General features: G+C 36.0%; 1 protein-coding gene across 2 annotated transcripts in view; it reads left to right on the top strand.

Annotated features, from left to right (window-relative positions):
• The window catches only part of RBL1 (RB transcriptional corepressor like 1), a 58,595-nt gene extending 35,295 nt beyond the window's left edge, over nucleotides 1–23,300 (top strand). Inside the window, exons 15-20 of one of the 2 annotated variants that reach the window (XM_036902339.2) lie at nucleotides 6,115–6,291; nucleotides 7,831–7,902; nucleotides 9,303–9,393; nucleotides 17,452–17,600; nucleotides 18,812–18,976; nucleotides 20,480–23,300. In XM_036902339.2, coding sequence (XP_036758234.2) covers nucleotides 6,115–6,291; nucleotides 7,831–7,902; nucleotides 9,303–9,393; nucleotides 17,452–17,600; nucleotides 18,812–18,976; nucleotides 20,480–20,650 — 825 coding nt within the window. In that variant the 3' untranslated portion in view covers nucleotides 20,651–23,300. The remainder of the gene's footprint in view (nucleotides 1–6,114; nucleotides 6,292–7,830; nucleotides 7,903–9,302; nucleotides 9,394–17,451; nucleotides 17,601–18,811; nucleotides 18,977–20,479) is intronic. The other variant, XM_036902338.2, reaches the window with a different exon arrangement.
• Nucleotides 23,301–24,346: the final 1,046 nt, after the last annotated feature.

Genomic DNA, 24,346 nt, shown 5'->3' with positions numbered 1-24,346 from the left:
AATATCTATTCAAGTTTCTGCTTTCAGTTCTTTTGGGTATATAACCAGAAATAGGATAATAATTCTAAATTTAATTTTTTGAGGAACTCCCACATCATTTTACACAGCAATTGTACCATTTTATATTCCTGCCACAGTGTACAAGGGTTCCCAGTTCTCCATATCCTTGTCAACACTTGTTATTTTGATTTTTTTTTTATTATAGCCATCCTAATGAGAATGAAGTGGTATCTCATTGTAATTTTGATGTGTTTCCCTGATGATGAGTGAGGTTGAACATCTTTATATGTGCTTCTTGGGTGGTTGTGTATATTGTGTAGATAAATGTCTATTCATTTCCTTTGCCCATTTTTCATTTTAGGTTTTTTTGTTGAATTGTAGAATTTCTTTGTATATTCTGGATAATAATCCCTTATCAGAAATATGATTTGCAAATGTTTTCTCCCATTCCACCTGTTGCCTTTATACCATGTTGAAAGTGTCCTTAGATGCACAGAAGTTTTTAATTTTGATGAAATTTAGTTTATCTGTCTTGTTTTGTTATCTTGTGCTTTTGGTATCATTGAAATGTGTTACATGGTGCCATATTATTGCCCATGCTAATGTCCTAAAGCTTTTCTCTTGTTTTCTTAAAGGAGTTTTATAGTTTGAGCAATTATGTTTAGTTCTTTCATACATTTTGAGTTAATTTTTTATCTGGTGTAAGGTAAAGATACATTTTCATTTTGTTATAAGTTAATATCCAGTTATCTCTACACAATTTGTTGAAAAGACTGTCCTTTCCCATTTGAATAGTCTTGGCACTCTTGTCAAGAGTCATTTGACCATGTTTGTGAGAGTTTATTTCTGAGCTCTCTATTCTGTTTATTGGCCTCTTTATGTCTGTCTTTATGCCAGTACCACACAGTTTTAATTACTAACTTTGTAGTAAGTTTTAAAGTCAAGAAATGAGAGACCTCCCACTTTGTTCTTCTTTTTCCAGATTACTTTGGCTATTCAGAGTTCCTTGAAATTCCATACGCATTTTAGTTTGTATTTTTCTATTTCTGCGAAAAACATCATTGGGATTTTGATAGGGATTGCTTTGAATCTGTAGACTGCTTTGAATAGTGTTGACATCATAACGATATTAAGTCTTCAAGTCCATGAACTTGGGGTATCTTTCCATTTATTTGTTTTTTCTTTGATTTTTTTTCAGCTGCATTTTGGAATTTTGGTGTACAAGTTGCTGCATTGGTTAAGTTTATTCCTAAATATTTTACTATTTCTCATGCTATTATAAATGAAATCATTTTCTTAATTTCTTTTTTGGAATATTCATTTGTCAGTGGCATAGGAGTGAAAGTAATGTTCGTATAGTGATTTTGTATCCTGCAGTTTTGCTCAATTCATTTATTAGCTCCAACATTTTTTTATGAAGTCTTCAGGCTCTATTTCTTCTCCTTGCCAAACTGCTCTGGCTAGTACTTCCAATACTAACTACACTGAATAGGGGTGCTGAAATTGAGCATCCTTGTCTTATTCCTGATCTTGGAAGAAGTTTTCTCTCTTTCACTTTGTAAGATGTTAACTGTGGGTTTTTCTATATGGCATTTATTATGTTGAGGTAGTTTCCTTCTATTCCTAGTTCATTGAGTGTTTTTTTAACAAAAACGTGTTGTATTTTTATCATATCCTTGTTCTGGATCACTTGAGATGATGATATATTGCTGGAGTCTAGCTCCAGCAGGCGGGTGTGAAGCCCGAAAGGATGAGACGGAGTCGGTGCACGGAGAGACAGGACACAGAGTCAGGTGGAGGTGGTTTCTTGACAAAGTGCCGGTGACAGCTTTATTTATACCATTTTGTACAAGGATATGATTATTTTTTATTGTTCTGCTGATTAATTGGTATAGGCAGTTGATTAATAGGTATAGGCAAGCTTTTTTCTTTCTTCTTTCTAATCTATTCATGGTTGGTAAGTGTTAGACAGGTGATCATTTTCTGTTCCTTGACCAAAACTTTTCCTAGCAACATGGACTCTATTGTGTTTTACGTTTCTATGCAATGCAGTTTCTAAGTAGTGCATGTGACCATAGGAGCGTGCAGTATGTAGCAGTGACTATGGAGTCTTATCAGCTCAGGGTGAAATACAGGTCACCTACTGCCACAGTTACCTAGGATTCTTTCCCACAAAAATATTCTTAGAAGCTTTAATAAATTTATAATCAATCTAAAATCATAAATTCATATCTTCATTATACACCCCTTTATAGGGCACAGTAAACAGCAAACTACATTTCCCCTTCTTATCTACATTTCTCTTTCTTCTGGGTGGGTACCAAAATCTCCCTGTCATATAATACACAGGTCTCCATGACTCCACTACTGCAGGGACTGAACAGGTTCTTACATGGTGAACAATGCAAGGGCATTCATATCATAGAAACTGTTTCTGTTTTAACTATAAACCTTAAACTATAAACAATCAAGTCAAATATGATGTATGATTATTCATTTGATTTTTATACTTTATATGCGAATCTAATAAAAAGTTGATGTAGTAGGTAGATGTAAGATATAGATAGAAAGCATGATTTAGTGCTGTAAGAGAGCAAGTGTAGATGATCAGGTCTGTGCCTATAGACTAGGTATTAATCCAAGCTGGACAAGGGCAACAAAACATCTACGGGTGTAGACAATTTCTCTCAACACTGGGGGGGTGAGGTTCTAAGCCTCACCTCTGTTGGCCCCCATTTTCTCACCTGATCACCCCCCTGTGACTGTGCCTGTCTTAGGTTGTTCCTCTCTTGAGGAATCTTACCCCCGTCTCTGGCTAACCAGCCATCTTCTGGGGCCATACAGGGAGATGTAAAGCTGGTAAGTGAGAGAGAAGTAATGTTCTTTGAAAATGTTAGTTTTTTACTTCTTTGCAGATTTATGCCCTGTGGCTTCCAGGCCCAGCACTTGTCTTGAGGTATCCTTACTTCTTGGAAAATTATGATACTTGGTAATTTCACATATAAGGCACAAATTTTAGTAAAGGGCTGTAATTAGGAAGGAAGAAGAAAAACTATAGAAGTAGCACATTGAAGAAAACAGGAGAAGATGGATTAAGTGTCAAACAGGGTTATTCTATTCAATATTCTCTCATACTCTATTTCTATAAGACTTTCCATCACTAGTTTCACTAGCATTGTAGTAAAAAAGGGGGGCATTCCCACTTAGTGGAGATGGGGCGGTCAATGTTTGACTAATTAACAATAGATTTCGGTATTTCATGCCAAGATCGCCATCTGGCCCCTGCGTGTTCCATTCTTCAGGAGCACTGTCCTGAAAAGCTCCTGGGAAACTTATGTTCTCATCCTTTCCACACTGCTCAGCAAAGGTTAGTTAACCCTTAGCAAAAATGCAAGTAAAAGCAAAGCCAATAGTATAATAGAGAATAACAAAATCAAGGTGGGTAATCGAGGGAGCCAGCTGCGAAGGCCCTTGATTTATGGGGGTCTTCCTCCAGCCTGAGCTTTGCTACACAGCTTGAATGGCCTGGCTCCTGCCAATATATCATTTTTTTTCCTTCATTCTGTTAATGTAGCATATTGGTTTTCATATATTAAACTATCCTTATATTTTGTCATACTGTAAAATCCTCTTAGTGTATGCAGTTACATTCAGTTTGCTAGTACTTTGTTGAGAATTTTCAGTCACTATTCATGAGATATTGGTATGTAATTTTCTTTTCTTGTGGTGTCTGTCTAGTTTGTATCAGGAAATGTACTATTAGCCTTTTTAAAAAACATCTGACCTCTTAAGAAAACACTGTGACTTTACTGAGCCATGTTTAGACTCAGGCTGGTATGATTTGACTCCACTTCCTGATATAACTTACGTTTCATGCCAGGTTATGTTCTTACATAACTTTGAGTAAGTAGTTGGCCATCATCTAGAATTTACTGGAACTCCATTGTGTTATGTAGCTATAGATGGGAGTTCATAAATTCATGTTGGACCTATAGATAAGCTTAAATTACTGAAGAATCATTATAAAGATTGGTAGGATACTGTCGGGAGGCTACACAGTTTTATCATAAATCCAATGTGTTACCTTTTAAATTAAGATTTGACCAGTTCCCATTATAATGCCTAGTATTAATGAAAAGGGACTGAAATATTTAACATAGAAATAATTTCAACTTGTTCTGTCATTTATAAACACCATCAACTTCTGCTAAGACAGACATATTAATCAGATATTTCTAACAAAACAGGATTTTTCTCTAAACCCCACACAGGAAAGTACCTCTCCAGTCGACTCCATAACTGGCTAGCTCAGTCTTAAGAACTGTAAAGGAAAAAGAAGACACTGTTTTTTGTTTTTTTCCCAGCATTTTTTTAAGCATTAGCATTTAAAATTTTTCATTTTTAAGAAATTGATGTTTTTTTCAAATTATCTCTTGATGCCAACCTAAGTTTATTTCCTCTAGTCTGTTTTATAAATAATTCTTCAGAGACTTGACTTTTCTACTCTATCTGCCCCCTCATCTTGGGCTTACCTCTTAATGCCTAAGACCCATTTTAAAAGCACAGTTCCAAAATGCAGCATTTTCCTCCTTCATTCACTATTTTTAATTTTCAAAATGGCAAATTAGTGCCTATGATAATTAATATTGACAAAAATAAGGCTTTATTTCTGAATTCTTAATTCTGAATTTACTTCAGAATCTAGCTTTTTTTTTCTTCCATTTAATTATAGCCTACTTGATGTAGATGAGAAACTAGAAAAATTTATCTTAAAAGGGACTAGGATGTCCTTATCTGCAGTGAACATAAATGTCTATATCTATGAGTTCAAAGTAACCATTCCTTGAATAAATTGCAGCTATTATCATATTGAATTCAGTATGATGCTAGTATTCAATGCCTGAAAAGAATTTACTGTGAATTTTTTGTTAGAATCAGAACGCTTTTCCAGAATATGTGTATCTTTATACGGCACTGGATCAACTCTGTAAAAGACACTTACCAAATATTACATAATTAGATACTGTTTTTAGTCTTTCTAGCTAGCCCTCTATCTGTTATTTTCTCTTACCATGAATGTAAAGTTCTACATCTTTCTTACCTCTCTGACCCCAGTGGTTTCTGTTTATCTTTCGGCCAGCTGGACCAGAAACAAAGGAATAGGAAGCAGAAAATGAGTTTGCTATAACATGAGTCACTGGTGGCTTTGGAGTCAATCAGTTAGTTGTCTGTCTAACAAATTAGTGTATTGGATGGCTTACATTTGCTTTTAAGCTCTAATTTATGGATTTTTTTCTGCCAACGAAACTTTTCTGTAACGGATGCATTAATCATTTTTTCCCTTCAACATTTAAGTTAAAGACTTAATTCAAAACAAGATAGTCTGCTTTAGGAATATCATAGCAGTGTTGCCTATTCTAAAACAATAAAACATAATGCTTCTTGGATGATTAGAAGCCATTTTAGAATCTTGTAAGACCTTTTGGTCCTTTGCAATAAGATCAATTCATATAAAGACTGTACACATGGAAAGGTTCCAGACACTGAACTGAATTTACTCTGATGTAGTTACAAACAACAAAAATTTAAAAATCTGGTATCTCATTTATTTTAACATTGTTTTCATGTACTCATTAAAAAACAATGTAGAAAACAATATAGGGGAAACTTTTGTAATGGTTTTGTTTTCTGACTCATTTTTAGAGTCAAAAATGTTAGTTCTTTATTATCTGACATTTTAAGCTTTCTAACAATTTAACCTGAACCAAAAATGAAAAGAGAAAGACTTCTGAACACTTGAAAAATTATGTATTCATAGTGATCATGATGCGGGTAATTCTGCATTTTATCTCACTTTACATTGATGGCAGCATAGAGTAGCAGATGACATCTTTTCAAAAAGAATTTTTAAAGTAGTTTTCCAAATAGAATTTGGCTTTAATCTATATTCTTCTGCCAGCATTGACTTAGTACTATAAACTAGAAATTTTATGCATTTAATATCTGAGCAGCCTAGGTGTTAATCTTGGCCTGAAAGCTTATGTTCATGGTAAGACATAAATTTGAGAAATTATTTACCTGTTGTTTGCACCTATGGACTATCTTCCATTTTAGGTCTATCATTTGGCAAGTGTACGCTTACGTGATTTATGTTTAAAACTGGATGTTTCAAATGAGTTACGAAGGAAAATATGGACATGTTTTGAATTCACTTTAGTTCACTGCCCTGATCTAATGAAAAACAGACATTTGGATCAGCTTCTCCTTTGTGCCTTTTACATCATGGCCAAGGTAATGTAAAAGTTGGGGGAAAGGATGAGATGAAAATCTGTTGCACTTGATCATTAGTTGGCCTTAAGTGCTATAAGCCAGTAGTGCCCATCATTGTTAATTAAGTAGTAAATTCCAGCTACTTTATCTGTTCTCTGGGCTCTCCATTTAGTTTTGTAATAATCATCTTTCCCACTTCATAAGAATACTATTGGCTGTAAAGAAGTTGGAAAAGTTTGTAGAGAACATTTGTAGTAAAGTGGCTTTCCACACTATTAATATGAACAACCCCCACTCCCACCTCTGTGACACCTCTAATCTGGTACTTTCAAGTACAATGATCATACATTGTAGGCGATTAATTGAGGCTCAGAGCTGAATATCTTGGCCAAAGTTACACAGTTAATAAGAGGCAACTGAGGATCTCCTAATTCATGATCTAGTGTAAAGTAGTTTCTATAACGTTGCCTTCCAGTAATTTGTTGCACTGCCTCAGAAGAGCATTTTACTTGCTAGTTGCTATAACATATTTTATGTTATAAAATAGCATATCCTTATGTGAACATAGGTTTTTATTTCACTTGAGTAAATACTCCCTGGTTAACTGACTCTTACAGCATAGAATAAGAAAACTTGCCAGTTTTAATTTAAAAAAAAATAGTATATCTTGTTTTTTAAAATTCTCACATATCTGAAACATTCATCTGGTAACTTTGGTCTTGACTATATTGGCCACATTGCCAGTCCTAGCCTATGTACACAATTTTTAAGCTTTTTGAGGCAAAGGACGTGTTTTCAAATTCCTTTGTGACTCTACTCTCATAATGCCTCTTTGAAATCTCTATACAAAATAGATATTAATACATGTTACTAATTAGTCATTTGTGTTTACCAGAGAACTATCAGCATTCAGGTTTTGTCATTTTTAGCTCCTCATTATGGACAACAGATTTAATGCTAATGGACAGTGAAGCAGAGGAAAGGAAATTTAAGTGAACTTTATCATAACAAATTGACCTGAAGGGATTCCTTTATGGATCACTAATCCATTTTCCTCCTTTTGACCACCACTGAGACTTTTCTGTATAAGCATTAGAAACCATATAGTCCATCCTGAAATGTTAAAAGCTTAATCCTATAATAACTGCTCGGTTTTATTGTGAGTCACCACAAGATATTTTCTATCCTTTAGTATGTGATTAATTTACTTGGAAATAAGTACTTAAAAACTAATAAAACAGGAGCCTGCGGGGGATTCAGCAGATCTGAGTTTTCATATGTCATTCTTTCTATAAAGAAATGCATTTTCAGTGGAGTTATACCATAGCATCTCAGTGTTTTTTATTAAGGAAATTAATTAGCTGAGTCCTACAGGCCACAAAGCCTGAACTTTAAAGGTAGTAAAAAAATCATAAATGGTAGTGGTTTTTAATTATGGACTGGCCTAGGGTTAAATAGCTTTCTGCAAGACTGTTCTCAGTGCCAATCTGTAACTGAAGTTTTTGTTCAGAGCCATTTTTCTTTTAAAAGCAATTGATAAATGCAGTTTTTTTTCCTTAGGTAACAAAAGAAGAAAGAACTTTTCAAGAAATAATGAAAAGTTACAGGAACCAGCCGCAAGCTAATAGTCATGTGAGTTACATTATTTTTCCTCCTGTCCAAAGATTTGTACTGTTTCTTTGCTGACAGGTCATATATAAAAGGTAAACTTCCTTATGGTTTTACTATACTTAAGGTTTTTTTAGTTTAATGGCTACCATTAAACTCAAGAGACAGTTTCCAGTAGAAGCTAGGAAATAGGTTATTTCTGACTCATCCATTTATTTGTACATAACTTCTCATACATTCTTTTATTCCATTTGTTGAATGGGAACATTTTTCACTAGAAAATCTAATGAAAAGTATCTATTATAATATTCTTTAACTATGTGAGACTTTATTCTCTGATATTGTTTAAATCCAGTGAAATTTGAGGGTTTATTAAATCCAGCTTCTTTGCCATCTGCTAAGAATCCTTTTTGCATCTTGATATAGATGTCAAGCATTTCTGATAATGTTGTTATAATAGCCATGGTGAGAATTCTGTACAACCTTTCAGTCATGAAAATATAAAATGTTATATTGGCCTGGCACTTTGTAAATATTTCGTGATCTTAGCTCCATATTATTATTGTAACTGAAGAACAGTGTTTGGTACCTAAAGGCTTTGGTCATTCAAGAGCTTCATTGCTCTGCTGTAAGGGAGCATTATGGCCTCTTTTCTAGCCCTGATGATCTGCCATTTTAGACAGGAAGAGAGGTGTGGTAGCTCAGATATTCCAGACCCAAGTACTGGTTGTCACACCCACTTCTAAGAGCCCCACAAATAGTTTCACTTCTTAAGCCCCAAAATACAGTGATACTGAGTGATACACAGATATTAGAAGAGCCATTTATTATATCCTGTAATGGAGTTTCTAGGCTTCTTCAGAAAAATTACTCAGGAACAGGTCCTAGAGAGGTCCAGACTATCCTTAAAGATCATTAAGGTGACTTTAGTATAGATGAGGGGGAATGGATCATGCCTTTCAGCTATCTTGGAGGCAGGAAAGAGTTTGGGGGAAGGGAGGAGAACAGATTCCATGTGTCCATCTGAAAGGAGGTGGGAAAGAGATGGGAGTAGAAAAGCCCCAATGAGATCAAATGATTCTCATATAACTAATTAAAAGGAAAGAGGAACAAATTATCATTGAAGTTGCTTTTTTTTGGGCAAAATCTGCTCATCAGTGTTTAGTTACTGCTTCCTTACTTAATTCTATTGTAAACTCCTATAATGTCATATTTTAGGTAGTAGGCTCTGCTTTTGTGCTTTTGTATCCCCTCTTCTCAGATGTTTGCTATAATTTACATTTACCAGGCTATTAACATCTTGCCCTTGGTTATCACTCATACAGATAATTACTTTTTAATTGGCTTGATATTGTTCTTATTTTAGTTTTGCTTAACCTATGCCTCTTTGTGACTTAGCAATCTTTCCTCCCAACAACCTGTAGGTCTATAGAAGTGTACTGTTAAAAAGTATTCCAAGAGAAGCTCTGGCATACAATAAAAACATAAATGGTGATTTTGAAATGACAGATTGTGGTAAGTTGCCCAATTTATTCTGTACTAATATACCTTTAATTACATTGTAACATAATATGGTGGATGTCAGACAACATGGAGTTAATGATGTAGGTGGAGTGCATAATGCATAAGTGTTTGTTTTAGAAGTTCCCTCCTTTATTTATACACATTAATAAAACACCAAAGGCACTTAATAGATTTTCAAAGTAAATCTGAATAACAAGGAAAGTAAGATAACTGTCAGTGACAGCTTGGGGAGACAATTAAGGAAATGACCTGTTCATTAATAAGTATATAAGTATTCTGCCACCACTAGCAAGGCTTGCTACTTTGTTACTTTATCATTATGCTAAGATTTGAGGTACTAGTAATTTTTTCAAAGAAAAGAAAATCAAATGGTCAGTATCCATATATTGATAAGTTGTGAAAATGCCTCTTCTGCACATCTTTTCTTTGTTTCAGCTTTCCATTACTTAACGTGTACATATGTGTACATGTGTATCATATGTACCATGATTTATTCAATTCCACAATGTGGAATATTTAGGTTGTTTCTGATTATACACAGCTTTGTGAGGAACATCATTGTAGCTTAATCTTTGGTCCACATTCTTAGAGAAGATTGTCTGGGTCAGAGGCATTTTTTTAAATTACACAATATCTATGACCATTCTGGTGTCTGCTGGGATCTGAGCTTTTAAGATCTTACCAAAAACTCCTTTAATAATAATGTTCCAGAATATGACCACATTTAAGGGTACATAGGCCAAACTCAGTTCTTTTTACATATATTATTCTTGAGCCTTTTCAAGGCAATGAATGAGTAGTATATTAAACAGTAACCTGACGTAATACAAAAAGAAAACCAAAAACTCTATTTTTGTTACCCATGTTTGCTCATCTATCCTGGGTGGTTTTTCTGTGCTCACAAAACCAGACCTCAGATGTTAGCTGAGAAAGAGTGAGCTCTATGAGATACAAAGTAACTGCTAGGAAGTATCTGGAATACAGGGAGAGTGAAGTTCAAGAGAACATAAAAGCAAAAGGAAATTGATCATGGTTTCTAATGCAGCATCTGCCAGTGAAGTTTGAGGTTAAATGAGGGTTAGCTACTCTCTAACCTAAAGGTTTCAGGTCAAATTCTGTTATATATATATATATATATATATGTATTTGTTAACTAGATATTTGTTAGCAGATTTAAAAAAAAAAGGAAATTGGCAGCTTTTTTTTTTAAAGATCCTAGCCAGTGGTGGTGAACTCCCTCACAAAGCAGGGAGAGTGTCCAGTGATAATAGACTCAGGAATTATGGCACCAAAAAAGGGACAACATTACAGAGGACGATAGTCAGGCAAGTCTATGTTCAGATAAGGTAAGTTCCACTTCTGAAGCTGTGGCTAGATGCTATGACCTAGACTTGGACACACCAAGGAACACTACCTTGATAAGAACAGTTCTGGTTCTGTAAAATTCACAATTAAGTATAAAATACTATTTAAAAAGCACTCACAGTTTGTGCATCCAGTACATTAGCTCAAAGTCTCAGTTGTCCAACTACCACTTCACATAAAAGGTTCACTTGAAGCAGGTGCCAAGATTCCAGATGAAAGATTCTGCTAGCCTTAAAGCCAGGATCAAGCCAACAACATGCAGTCATCAGAGTTCAGGGCTGGGCATCATCTGTAACAGGAAAGCCCCACAGATGCTTCCCCAGATGCCTCATCACTTTCATGGTATTGTGAATAATGCCTCACATATTTTAATCAATTTATTTAGATACTTCTAATTTCCCCATTTTTAACATTGGGCATACTTAATAACTGGTCACTGTTTGATCAGTAAAAACCCATTTCTGATGTTGAGTATGTTAATTAACAATTCAGTGGTCACTGATTGAGATTTGTGCCTAACAGAAATCCTTTTAGTAGCCACCTCTAAAGAATGAGCTTCCTGATTAAAACACCAATTCAGTCATGGACCATGTATTTTCATTATCATATTAGCAGACATCTCACCAAGCTGGCATTCTTTTTTGTTTTTTATTGAAGATTGCCAACAGTCTTATGTTGTTTGCAAATGTACAACACAGTGGTTCAGCAGTTACCCACATTATCAAAATTTCATCCCCTCTGGTATGGTACTCTCTATCAACATAGAAAGATGTTACAGAATCATTGACTGTATTCTCCATGATGTACTACTGTCCCCATGACCAGCTTATATTGTGATTACAAGTTATTGCACCCCTTTATCTCCTTTATCCTCCCCTACTACCTGCCCCAATCCCTCCCACTTGGTAACCACTAGTCCCTTCTCAGTGCCTCTGAGTTGGCTGCCATTTTGTTCCTTCTGTTTTGGTTTGTTTTTATATTCCACAAATATATGAAATCATATGATATTTGTCTTTCTCTGCCTGGCTTATTTCTCTGAGCCCTCTAGATCCATGCATGTTATTGCAAATAGCAGAATTTCTTTTCTTTTTATGGCTGAATAATACTCCATTGTGTATGTATACATCTTCTTTATCCATTTATCTATTGATGAACACTTAGGTTGCTTCCATATCTTGGCTGTTGCAAATAGTGCAGTGATAAACATAGGGGTGCATATATCTTTTCGAATCAGGGGTTTAATTTTCTTCAGGTAAATTCCTAGAAGTGGAATTACTGAATTGAATGGTATTTCTATTTTTAGTTTTTTTAGGAACCTCCATATTGCTTTCCACAGTGGTCACACCAATTTGCAGGCCTACCAACAGTGTAGGAGGGTTCCAATTTCTCCACATCCTTACCAGCATTTGTTGTTCCTTCTCTTTTGGATGTTGGCCATCCTAACTGGTGTGAGGTGATATCTCATTATGGTTTTAATTTGCATTTCCCTGGTGATTACCAATGTGGAGCATCTTTTCATTTATTTGTTGGCCATTTGTATTTCTTCTTTGGAGAAGTGTCTGTTCAGGTCCTCTGCCTATTTTTTGATCGGGTTATTTGTTTTTTTGGGTGCTGAGGCATGTGAGTTCTCTATGTATTTTGGGTGTTAACCCCTTATCAGATGGGTCATTTATGAATATATTTTCTCATATTGTAGGATGTCTTTTTGTTCTAACAATGTCCTTTGTTGTACAGAAGCTTTTAGGCTTATGTAGTTCCACTTGTTCTTTTTTTATTTTCTTTCCTTTGCCCAAGGAGATGTGTCCAGGAAAAAGTTGCTCATGCTTATATTCAAGAGATTTGCCCATGTTTTCTTCTAAGAGTTTTATGGTTGCATGACTTACATTCAGGTCTTTGATCCATTTTGAGTTTACTTTTGTGTATGGAGTTAGACAGTAATTCAGTTTCATTCTCTTAAAGGTAGCTGTCCAGTTTTTCCAACACCAGTTGTTGAAGAGGCTGTCATTTCCCCATTGTATATCCATGGCTTCTTTATCATATATTAATTGACCATATATGCATGGGTTTATATCTGGGCTCTCTGTTCTGTTCTGTTGATCTATGGGTCTATTCCTGTACCACTATCAAACTGCTTTGATTACTGTGGCTTTGTAGTAGAGCTTGAAGTCAGGGAACATAATCCCCCCCAGGTTTCTTGTTCTTTCTCAGGATTGCTTTGGCTATTCGGGGTCTTTTGTGGTTCCATATGAATTTTAGAACTATTCTAGTTCATTGAAGAATGCTCTTGGTATTTTGATAGGGATTGCACTGACTGTAGATTGCTTTAGGCAGGTTGGCCATTTTAACAGTATTGAATCTTCCTATCCATGAACACAGGGTAGATTTCCATTTTTTCATGTCTTCTTTAATTTCTCTCATGAGTGTCTTACAGCTTTGAAAGTACAGGTCTTTCACTTCCTTGGTTAGGTTTATTCCTAGGTATTTTATTCTTTTTGATGCAATTGTAAATGGAGTTTTCCTGATTTCTCTTTCTGCTAGTTCATTGTTAGTATGTAGGAATGTAACAGATTTCTGTGTATTAATTTTGTATACTGCCACTTTGCTGAATTCAGTTATTAGTTCTAATAGTTTTTTGGTGGATTCTTTAGAGTTTTCGACGTATAATATGTCATGTGCTGATAGTGACTTCTTCCAGTTTAATTTCTTTCTTACCAATTTGGATGCCTTTTTTCTTTTGTGTTGTCTGCGATGGCTAGGACCTTCAGTACTGTGTTGAATAAAACTGATGAGAATGGGCATCCTTGTCTTGTTCCTGATCTTAGAGGAAAAGCTGTCAGCTTTTTGCTGTTAAGTCTGATGTTTGCTATGGGTTTGTCCCATCTGGTCTTTATTATGTTGAGGTACTTGCTCTCTATACGCATTTTGTTGAGAGCTTTTATCATGAATGGATGTGAACTTTGTCAAATGCCTTTTCAACATCTCTTGAGATGATCGTGTGGTTTTTATTCTTTGTTTTTTAATGTGGTGTATATTACTGATTGATTTATGAATATTTTACCATCTTTGCATCCCTGGAATAGATCCTGCTTGATCATGATGGATAATCTTTTTGATGTAATTTTTAATTTGGTTTGCTGTTATTTTGTTGAGGATTTTTGCATCTGTATTCATCGGGGATTTTCTTTTTTTGTGGTGTCTTTGTCTGGTTTTGGTATTATTAGAGTGAGCTGGCAATGTAGAATGAGCTTGGAAGTATTCCCTCCTCTTCTACTTTTTGGAATCCTTTAGGAAGGAGAGATATGAGCTCTTCTTTAAATGTTTAGTAGAATTCAGCTGTGAAGCCATCTGGGTCTAGTTTTGTTTTGTTTTGTTTTTTTGAGAGTTTGTTGATTACTAATTCAATTTCATTGCTGGTCATTGGTCTGTTCAGATTTTCTGTTTCTTCCTGGGTCAGTCTCAGAAGGTTGTATTTTTCTAGAAAGTTGTCCATTTCTTCTAGGTTGTCCAATATATTGGCATATAATTTTTCATAGTATTATCTAATAATTTTTTGTATTTCTATGGTATCTGTTGTGATTATTCCTTTGTTTCTGATTTTGTTTATGTGTGTACATTCTCATTTTTCTTGATGAGTCTGGCTACGAGTTTATCTATTTTGTTTTTCTCAAAGAACCCATCCAGGCTGGCATTCTTGATTAGAACACTTGAGAGATCCCGATCATTAATCTAAGTAACACAGACATAGTACTTAAGTGTATTATAGTAAGTTGAAAACTTACAGTTCTTCCTCAGAGGCTTGTTTTAACGGTTAAAGAGAGTGGGGGGGGGGTAGTGTTTAACACAAGGTCTGTTCATAATAAGGCCTCAGTAAATAGTAGCTATTATTTATTATTTTGTATATAAGCAATGTAAAATGTATTTAAGTATGGCTCTTTACATGTCTTTTTTTTTTCATTTTTTAAAAATGCTAATTTGTCTAATCCCATATTCCTTACTTAAAATACTTTAAATGTTGAAGACTAGTTCACACATGTACAAAAAAGGAAAACAGTCAAAGCAAATTCTCTCAAGGGACAAAAATTCTGTACATATGAGATGTAAAATTGGTCACAAATTAGTAATTAGGTGACTTTACTTTACATTATACCCATTTTATAGTCACCAGAAGACAACCAAATATAAATAGAGTATATTTCTCCTGATTTTTAGATTATATTGGTACCTTCTAGAGCTCACAAAAAAATACCAAAATATCACTGAAATGGTTAAAAGTTTTAAATTGGTCTGTGGTCAGTAGCTTTTACATAACTATAGCTAAATAGCATTGTCTTCTCAGTCATAAAGACAGTCTTATTTACTGCATGCTGTGATTGTGAGGAGTGAAAAGGGTGAGTAGTAGGAGAAATACAAAACGAATGCCAAATGCTGCTCTGCTGGTCAAGCCCACCATATCTCACCCTGAGCCTTTGATTTATAAATAAATTCTGATCTTGTTACTTTCATCTTAAAATAATTTTGCTTCTTTACTTCCTCCATTTTTAAGGGTAAGAATAAAAATATATGCCTCTTCTCCATCTGAAGACTAATGACAGTGTGTGCAAAGAAACCAGCATCATTTAAACAGCTCCTCTGAGGGTAACAGTTTGGGTGTGCCCAGCCTCTGAAAGCAGTTCCCCTGAGAAATGATACCACTGTTCCCTCAACATCCTTCCCTTGGATACAGATGTATTGTCCTGGAATATAAAACTAACTGTATATTATGGTTGCAGTAGTTGGCCACCTGCAACCCTGCGATAATTTGCCTTCTTCCTTCCTATGCTCACTTTAGAACTTTGGAATTTCTGAAGCCAACAACAGTCCAGGCTAAAAAATCAGCATTTCTCTCTGGAACTCAGCAGATATCTCCATTCTCTTAAAGGTTTATCTCATTCACTGGTAATTTATATAAACCCACATTTTAATTGCTTGACAGTTTATACGATAATCCAAAAAGGACATTCCTCTTATTTGTGGTAGCAGTAGGGAAAATTATGAAACCATAATAGTTCACAGGTTCATTTCACAAATATATATCAAATGTATATGTACCTTGTGCCTAAAATTATATTAGGCAGAGGTCCCTCCTACCCTCGGGGGGGGGAAACAGATTTGTAACAATTATAGCACCAGGCTCTCCCAGTCTTTCATAAAATTGATCTCTAAATCAATGTATATGTGTAAGATAGTCACCAGGCCTACTGAGACTTCAATCTCAGAGTGTTAGAGTCCTTAAAGGGGTGAGGGTATGGGGTAGAGATCTTTCTCCTACATAAAGGATAACTGACATCTTGTCCATTATTTTGAAATGAGAAAAACATAGCTAAATAAAATCATGTTTCATTAGAATCCAGGGTCCTAGAGAATTTCATGTTTAGTTTGTTCAAACTAAGTATAGCTCCTTATCTTATGTAATATTAACAGCTGGAATTGGAATGACACAAATATAAAGACTATAGGCTCTGCCTCCAGAAATTGCTAATTCAAGGAAGACATTCAATAATTTTAATTGATCCACATAATAAGAATAACCTCCAACATCTCTTACCAAGTCAGTATGCCTTGGAACAGTGTTCCCCAGGATAGTAGTGTTAGGGGAAAGAGGGACTATACATGAAAAATTTGAGCAAAGTATGAAATTAAAGTGACCATGTGTTTTTTTTCCAACTACAAAATTCAGAGCCTTTAATATACTAACATATATTATAAATTTCCAAGAGGAGGAGATAATACGCTGTATTTCATCAACTTATTTGCATAGCTTTTTCCCCTCTATTAAGATCCTTCAAAAATAGCAAGAGTAAAAAAGGCATCCAAATTGAGGCTGAGATCCCTATGATTCCCTGGGGCTGCTTGGCCTTGGGACCATGTTTGAGTTTTCTGGTTTTCCTAAGGTAGAAGCATGCATCTACTCATGTTCTCAGTGTTTGCAGGTCAACATATTGAGAATGAAAACTTTTTTTATATGCTGAATTCATTTTAATTGCCAGTGGTTTTCTTAGCTCCTGTAAGCAGATGATTCCTGAATGTATAAGTAGATAGTAATACTAGTTTATATACTAATTTATATATGTGTAATACTATAACACTAGTTATAAACTGAGAAATAAGTTTCCTGTTGTTCATGGTTCAATAAGGCTCTTTGAACATCTGTCATCTGCCATGTATTTGTAGAAAAATAAACACAGGCAATTCATCTTCTTCCTTAACCCATGAGGATATGCTTTACCTCATAAGAGTCTTTCCACCTTCTCAAAAAGCCAGTATGAATACCTGTAGGCCCTTTGGTTATCTGAAGCTCAAGGCTTGCCACTGCCACACATGCTCTGGAGCTCATTTTAGCTAAACCACAACCTAGGACTAGTGCCTCTCTAAGGGCCGTCAGTAACAGAGAGCTCAAAAGGTATGGTTATGAAAACATTCTTGCCAAAGTGGTATGTAGAGAGTACCACATTAAGTTTACACATTTGCGTTTCTCAAGGTTCCAACTTCATTTATATATAATATAGATGGATTATCTGTTTCTGAAAATATTGCTTTACATAAATATTTGTGTTTACTTGATTTTTTAACATTATAGAGTTGTAATTCAAATCACCAACTTATATCTTAAAGTACATCTATTACACCACTGAATTTTTTTAACAGACTTGGAAGATGTTACCAAAACACCTGACTGTTCCAGTGGCCCAGTGAAAGAGGAAAGAGGTGATCTTATCAAATTTTACAATACAATATATGTAGGAAGAGTGAAGTCATTTGCACTGAAATATGACTTATCAAATCAGGACCACATGGTATGTTTTATATTTTCTACTTTATTAATATATATAGTCATAGTTGGACTATTACAAATTTATTTTGCTAGATAATTTTTTCAGAGTTAAAGCCTCCCTGATGCATTATATAGGAGAAACTATACTAGTAATTAATCAGTAATTAAGGCTGTGATACAACAGAGACAGAGGGAACATGGAAAAAGGAAAACAATTCTGGTAGTTTTTCTCTTGTTTTTTATTTCTACTATTTATGAGATAAACATCTTTTTCAAGATAAAGAGAAAATGAAATAAATATGCCTGAATCATTAATAGAAGCAAACCCTAGATTTGGCAGTACCAGCAGGCCTGTCTGTGAAAGTATTACCAGTATATGTCCTAAGGTTGGTTCCCAGGAGATCAGACTTTAGTTATATGAAAGAGGAACCTAGTAGAAGCTGCACCTGGCCCGTATCCGTGTATGTGTGTCTGTATGTCTCTACATTTCTGTCCTTTGAAGAAATATGGTCTGTGACTATCCTCAGAGACCGTGACTGTTCATTTTATTCCATCAGTTCCACCTTCCCCATCATGTGCTGTATGCTATAAATGTCTCTGTCATCTGCCAATAGGAGCTAATTTTACTAGCTTGAAGTAAAGATGATAAATGAAATATTAAGGAGCTATCTCCATTTATTCTTGGAACATTGTACAGAATATTAAAGGAAAGTGCAGTCTGCTCACCTGACTTTATTACTAAATCTTTTGTAGTTCAATATAAAATCTTAACCATTTTGCTAACAGATTTGTTCCATGTTGGGCTTAACCTGCTGGCTCACAGAATACTCTGCCTCTCTTTTATTCTCTCTGCTACCACTTTGGTTGTGGAGATGTGTCTGTGTGTAAAGAGCTTCTCACTGCAAGTGTTTGCACATTGACTACCTTTTGCCCCTGCTTTCTGAGCCTGGAAACGAGGCTCCTATGCTTCTCTGTCTCACCACTTCTGGTGTCTTGCCCAGAATTCTTCAGGATTTCCTGAAAGATCAGGGAAGTAAATCTTAGATTCTCTGTTAGTAATTATTGGAATAAGGGGTAATGAGCCATTTCTTTGCTTTTTTGAGCCATAAATAAGCCCTTACAACAAAACAGAATTCTCAGTAGGAGATGCCAATAAGAATTAAAATATGGTGGAATTCCAAAAAAAGAAAGAAAAACTTTTATCTTAAGAAAACTTACTTTGGTTTATTTCAGATGGAAGCTCCACCACTTTCTCCTTTTCCACATATTAAGCAACAGCCAGGCTCACCACGCCGCATTTCCCAGCAGCACTCTATTTATGTTTCCCCACACAAGAATGGGGCAGGACTTACACCACGAAGTGCTCTGCTATATAAGTTCAACGGCAGCCCTTCCAAGGTAAGGTACAGACAAAGTTTACTCCAAAACAACTTATATATGTATGTTAAAAATTGGATTTCAGGTTACCAATTAGTAATCTTTAATCTTGCTCTTTTTTTGCAAAGTTACTATTAATGAATATGAACTATTACTGTAGCAAGTTTGCTGTGATCAAGAGCAATATATTCAGCTGAGGTAGTTTAATCCATTACTATTGATGTAGTTTTGGGGGAGTTCACTATTAAAGCCCAGTGTGTCTGTGCTCAAGCATGATCTTAAAGCAGTATTGCTGAGAAGGAACCAGTAAGGCCACACCTGCAAGTGGTCAGACATGGGAAACGTTAAGTTTAAAGAAAGGCCTTGGAAGTAAAAGTTCATGGTGGATGGTAACTAGGATAGGGAAAAGTCTGAAAACAGAGGCCTTCTCTAGTTTATACAGACAGTTCTGTGGTTATCTCCATCTTTATTCCTGTACAGTGATGAAGATGTGGCAGGGGCATGATTGCTATTTTATATGTTTCAAGGGCTATCAAACAAATATGTTCACTATGTCTTCAGGAGCCAGAATCACTACCAACTGGAAGAAATTGTAGTTGGACAGATTGTAATGCAGCCCAAATGCAGTGGCAGATCCTTAACTCATCAATTTCTCATTCAGTTCCACAAACATCTTTAAGTTCCTACTAAGCAAAGTTGACTGAGATACAGTACCTCCCAGACTTGCATTTTCTTTTTACAGAAGTTGATTTTCTTTAAGGATATTTAGGAGAGATTCTTGCATGAAATGAAAAGATGGAACCAGTTGACTCCTGTTGAAGGCAGTGATCTCAAAACCATCAGGCAGAATCACCTGGGGAGCTTGTTGAACACAGTTACCTGTTCCATAGACCTACAGAATCACAAAGCTCAGTGGGCAAGCTCCCTAGACAATTATGACGCACAGCTTTCAGGAACCGCTTCTCTAAAGGCCTTGCTGCTCCAGAGTGTGGTTTACACACAGCAACGTCAGCATTTCCTGGCAGCATGTTAGAAATGCAGAGCTCAGGCCTCACAGCAGCCCTGTAGATTCTGCATCTGCATTTTCACAAGATCCCAAAATTATTCGTAAGCACATTAAAGTTTGAAAAGCATTACTTTTGGAGGAGTCTCTCAAACTTTAGGGAATCAGAATTACCTCAAGGGCTTGATAACACAGATTACTGGGCCCTAACATCTAGTCTGTGTGATTCAGTAGGTATAACGTGAGGCTTGAGAATTTGCCTTCCTAGTAAGTTCCTATGTGCTTCTGCTGCTTCTGGTCTGATGTCCACACTTTGACAATTACTGCTGTGATGTAAATCCAAGTTTTAAAAATCTACAAAGATTAGTTGTAATCACACTCATTAGGTTGGTTGAAATTCAAAAAATAATCTCTACCTCAGTGTTTAACTTTGGATAGAGGGTAACAGGAAAAAAGCAATTAGCTTACTTCTTTGCAGCTATTTCCGCTTTTACTCACATATGTCCTCTGTTTTTGCACAGAGTTTAAAAGATATCAACAACATGATAAGGCAAGGTGAACAGAGAACCAAGAAGCGAGCAATAGCCATCGATGGTGATGCAGAATCACCTGCCAAACGCCTCTGTCAAGAAAATGACGATGTTTTACTTAAACGACTACAGGATGTTGTCAGTGAAAGAGCAAATCATTAGTGTCCTTCCTGTTTCTACGATAAAAGCACTTTCTGTTTGTTTTGCAGAAACCTGGGGGTCTGTCCTTCAAAACTTTCAGCCCTATAAAGGATATTATCACTGAGTGTTAAGAAAAATTGCACCAAAATTATGTGCTTTTTTTCCCCCACATTTATCCAAAATGTAGTTGACAGAGATATGTTTTGAGTTGGATTGGAAAGGAATGTTTTAAGTAACTTTTAAACACTTTAATAGTCATAGCATTTTTTTAATGTTTGTTCCTTGGGTTAGTTTTTAAGATGAAGTAAGGCGAAACCTCATAATTTTTTAGCTCACTTTGTAAAATAGTGCACTGTCTCCAGTGCTTTGTAATAGAGGGTTAATAATCTATTTTTAGTAAGTGTGCTTTGATATATTTGCTTCCTTAATTTAATATTGAGTAGGGGTTGGTTCCCTTAGCACCTGGGCTAGAAGATGATGTGCCAGCCTGTCTCTGCCCCACCATGGCAACTCCACATCCAGTGCCACTCTACCATTCTGGGTTGCCCAGACCCTGTCTTGTGCCCTTCCTCTGGTTGACCATAAGAAAATTAGTTCCTGAGCCCATGCACTACCCAACCCCATTTCTTTCCCTCCAGCCTTAAGCACTCAGCCTGGTGTCACAATCTGTTAAAAAGAATACTTGCTCCTTTTTAAAATTACCATCAATTTATTTTCTGAACCATTAATTTAATTATCCATGATTGAGTCTGTTTGTCATGTGAGTCTCAAAATAGAAAGCTGCTTCTCAAGCCAGTAAAATAAAATACAGGTAAGAGTTGTAAGAAACTGAATTTTCTATTAGTGATATAACACCATAATAATGTGAGAGATACTATTTATGAGGTCATAAGATTAGTCATTCTAATCATCTAATTGATTTCCCAAGAATAACTGATTTCAAAACCACAGTAACATCACCTCATGGTTTATATGCCAGTGAAACAGCTGCTTATTACTTCCCCCTCTTTTCTTCTCATTTGTACATTTTGAGTGTACTGTTAGCATTTAACCACTGGGGCCCCTTAAGGATGTTTTCCAATACTAGGGGTGCAACTTTCCAAAGAATCAGTTGTTCAATATTCACATTTTCTAATGTGTTTCTAGAACCTGGAAGGATATGGATAAGCCATTCTTAATTTTGAAAAAAATACTATCAAATGTTTTTTTTCAACTGTAAACCTTATTTAAATGCAGTGTTTAACTTAATCCATGTCTAACCCTGGTTAATTTTAATCAGTATAATTGGCTATAAACTAGTAACTACTATTGTCAGGAATTTAATTTAAAATTTTAAGAAAAGTGATGTTGGTCACATTTTACTTTTCTGAAAATTATGTCCTCATTTTTTGTGTAGTATCTACACGTTATAAACCAAATAACATAAAGTCTGTCTTGAATCCTTGTATATATATTTTATGTAACTATTGTGTCATTGTCATCTTCATTATTAATGTGTAAAATATAAATAAGTATTTTGTACATTGACTATATAAGAAACTGGACATGTTTTTAATCAGTTTTCAAGACAGTATCAATGTACATAAAATGGTTAATAAAACATTGAGAGTTTTTAAGATCATTGAAAAAACTAGTGCTCTTTTCTGTGTGACTAGAAACAATTGTGCAGCCATCTAAAGTCTGTATCTCTTAAAAATCTGCTTTATATCTTTTAAACACCTTAGTGTAACGTAGAAGTTAATGTTCCTGGTGGTTTCCAGGAGGTAGGAAGAGAATGGGGAGGGACTGACTGATGAACAGTTTTCTTTCAGGGTGGTAGAAATATTTTGGAACTTAATACAGGTGGAGGTTGTATAACATTGTGAATTTACTAAATGACACTTTTAAAGTGGTTTTCACCTCAGTTAAAAAATATGCCTTAGACATATATAGTGAAACAAGATTATTTCAAGCCCTTGGAATGAATATGTGGACCACATTATGATACTGACTTAAGGAAAATGCATGTTTCTCTCTTAGGAGTGCTTTCAGGTGTACTTATCCAAATGAAGCTCACAGGTCAAAAGTTTTTTTCTAATTAAGATTTGCATAAGGTTAGATTATATTAAATCCGATTTTTTTTTTAAGAAGGTACTATTCTTGCTTGTTTTGATTTTGTTCCTCTACAGTACTTTAAATCAGCAAGCATATTGGCTGCCTACTGTATGCCTGCTGCTTTGCTAGGTCCTAAGAATATAAAGATAAACTAGGCATGGTTCCTGTCAAAATACAGTATCTGTAGCCCATTAATATATGTATGTGGATAAAGTGAAGATTCCTATGGCCAGGATTCTCACCTGGCCCTGGTTGGCTAGCTCACTGCACACGTGTGGGCAATACGTTGTTATTAACTCTATATAAAGAGCTCTGCCCAGTGTTCTGGGCGACACAGTGGTATGGCTGCGAGGCTGCAGCAGAGCAGAGACAAGTTTGGAGTGGTAGCAGCACCGAGGACAGAGACTGAGACAGCAGCGCGGGTAGAGAGGCCCAGAGGCAGAGACCGGCTTGCTGCCTGCAGACTTGCTCTGAGTGGATGGGATTCTAGTGATTGACCTGCCACCCTGGAGATAAAGTTGGGTATAACCCTTTCACCCCAAGACTGTTCTACTGTCATTTCTTTGGTCACATTGAATCCATAGTGAACTTGCCCAGGGCTGAAACCTATTGGCAAGACAATGTGATATGTATAATAATACAATTCTACACAAAAGAGTGATGGTGTTAGCACAGAGAAGGGAATGAATGATTCACTCTGCCTGGGCAAGTGTGTCAGGGAAATTAAAATCACTCCAAAGGAGAGGCTAAGTGTTAATTCAGTCCTTAGGGACAAGTAACTTTGCTGCTGGGGGCATAAGTTTTCAGACAGCACAACCTATAGAAAAGCCCAGAGGCATGAAAGTACTATAGGTTTGGGAATTGCCCATGGGTTAGTGAGGCTGTGTTAGGGTTCGGGGGTTGCAGTTGAGGTTTTGGGGCGATGCGGAGAGCGAATAAGCGGGAGTTGTTACAGAGGGTGCTCTAAAGAAGCCACTTTATTCTGCACAAAGCTGTACTTTTTCTACTGTGATGCTGATTCATGGTCACATGCATGTGGCCTTCATGACCAGGTGTCCAGCCTTCAAGGCCCTTATCTAGCTCCTTACTCAAGGCCAGACACATCCGGGGTGAAGCAGTGGACCGCTGTCCTCAGAAGAGTAGGGCGAGCGGGGAAGGGAGGGGGGGCGTTCCCCACAGGCTGGCGGTAGGGTGCATATGCAAAAGTGCAGTGCAAAGTAGGCCTGCCTAGAAAAGTTCTCAGGGACCTTGCATAGTTGCTTCCTAAACCAGGTTAGAGAGCTCAGGCTTAATCATTTGCAGTGATTCTCAACACTGCACAACTGATGAGTTTTGAAAAACACATTGATGGATGGGTCCTTCCCCAAAGATTCCTGATTTAATTGCTTTGGGGGACAGCCTAGCATCAGGATTTTTAAATACTCCTAGGTGAGCACCAAAGGTTGAGAACCAGTACTATGTGAAGCCACTAAAAATTTTTAAGTGGGTAATGACAGCTGCAGCTCCCAAACTTGCCCAAGGATAAAGTTTACCTGAGATAGATGTTAACAGTACAGATTCTTAGGCCCCACTTCACCATGGAATAATAATCTCCAGGGAAAGGACCTAGAAGTTCTGTTAACC

This window comes from Manis pentadactyla, chromosome 5, assembly GCF_030020395.1.
Source record: "Manis pentadactyla isolate mManPen7 chromosome 5, mManPen7.hap1, whole genome shotgun sequence".
NCBI classification, from domain to species: domain Eukaryota; kingdom Metazoa; phylum Chordata; class Mammalia; order Pholidota; family Manidae; genus Manis; species Manis pentadactyla.
This window is presented reverse-complemented; position numbering and strand designations above follow the sequence as displayed.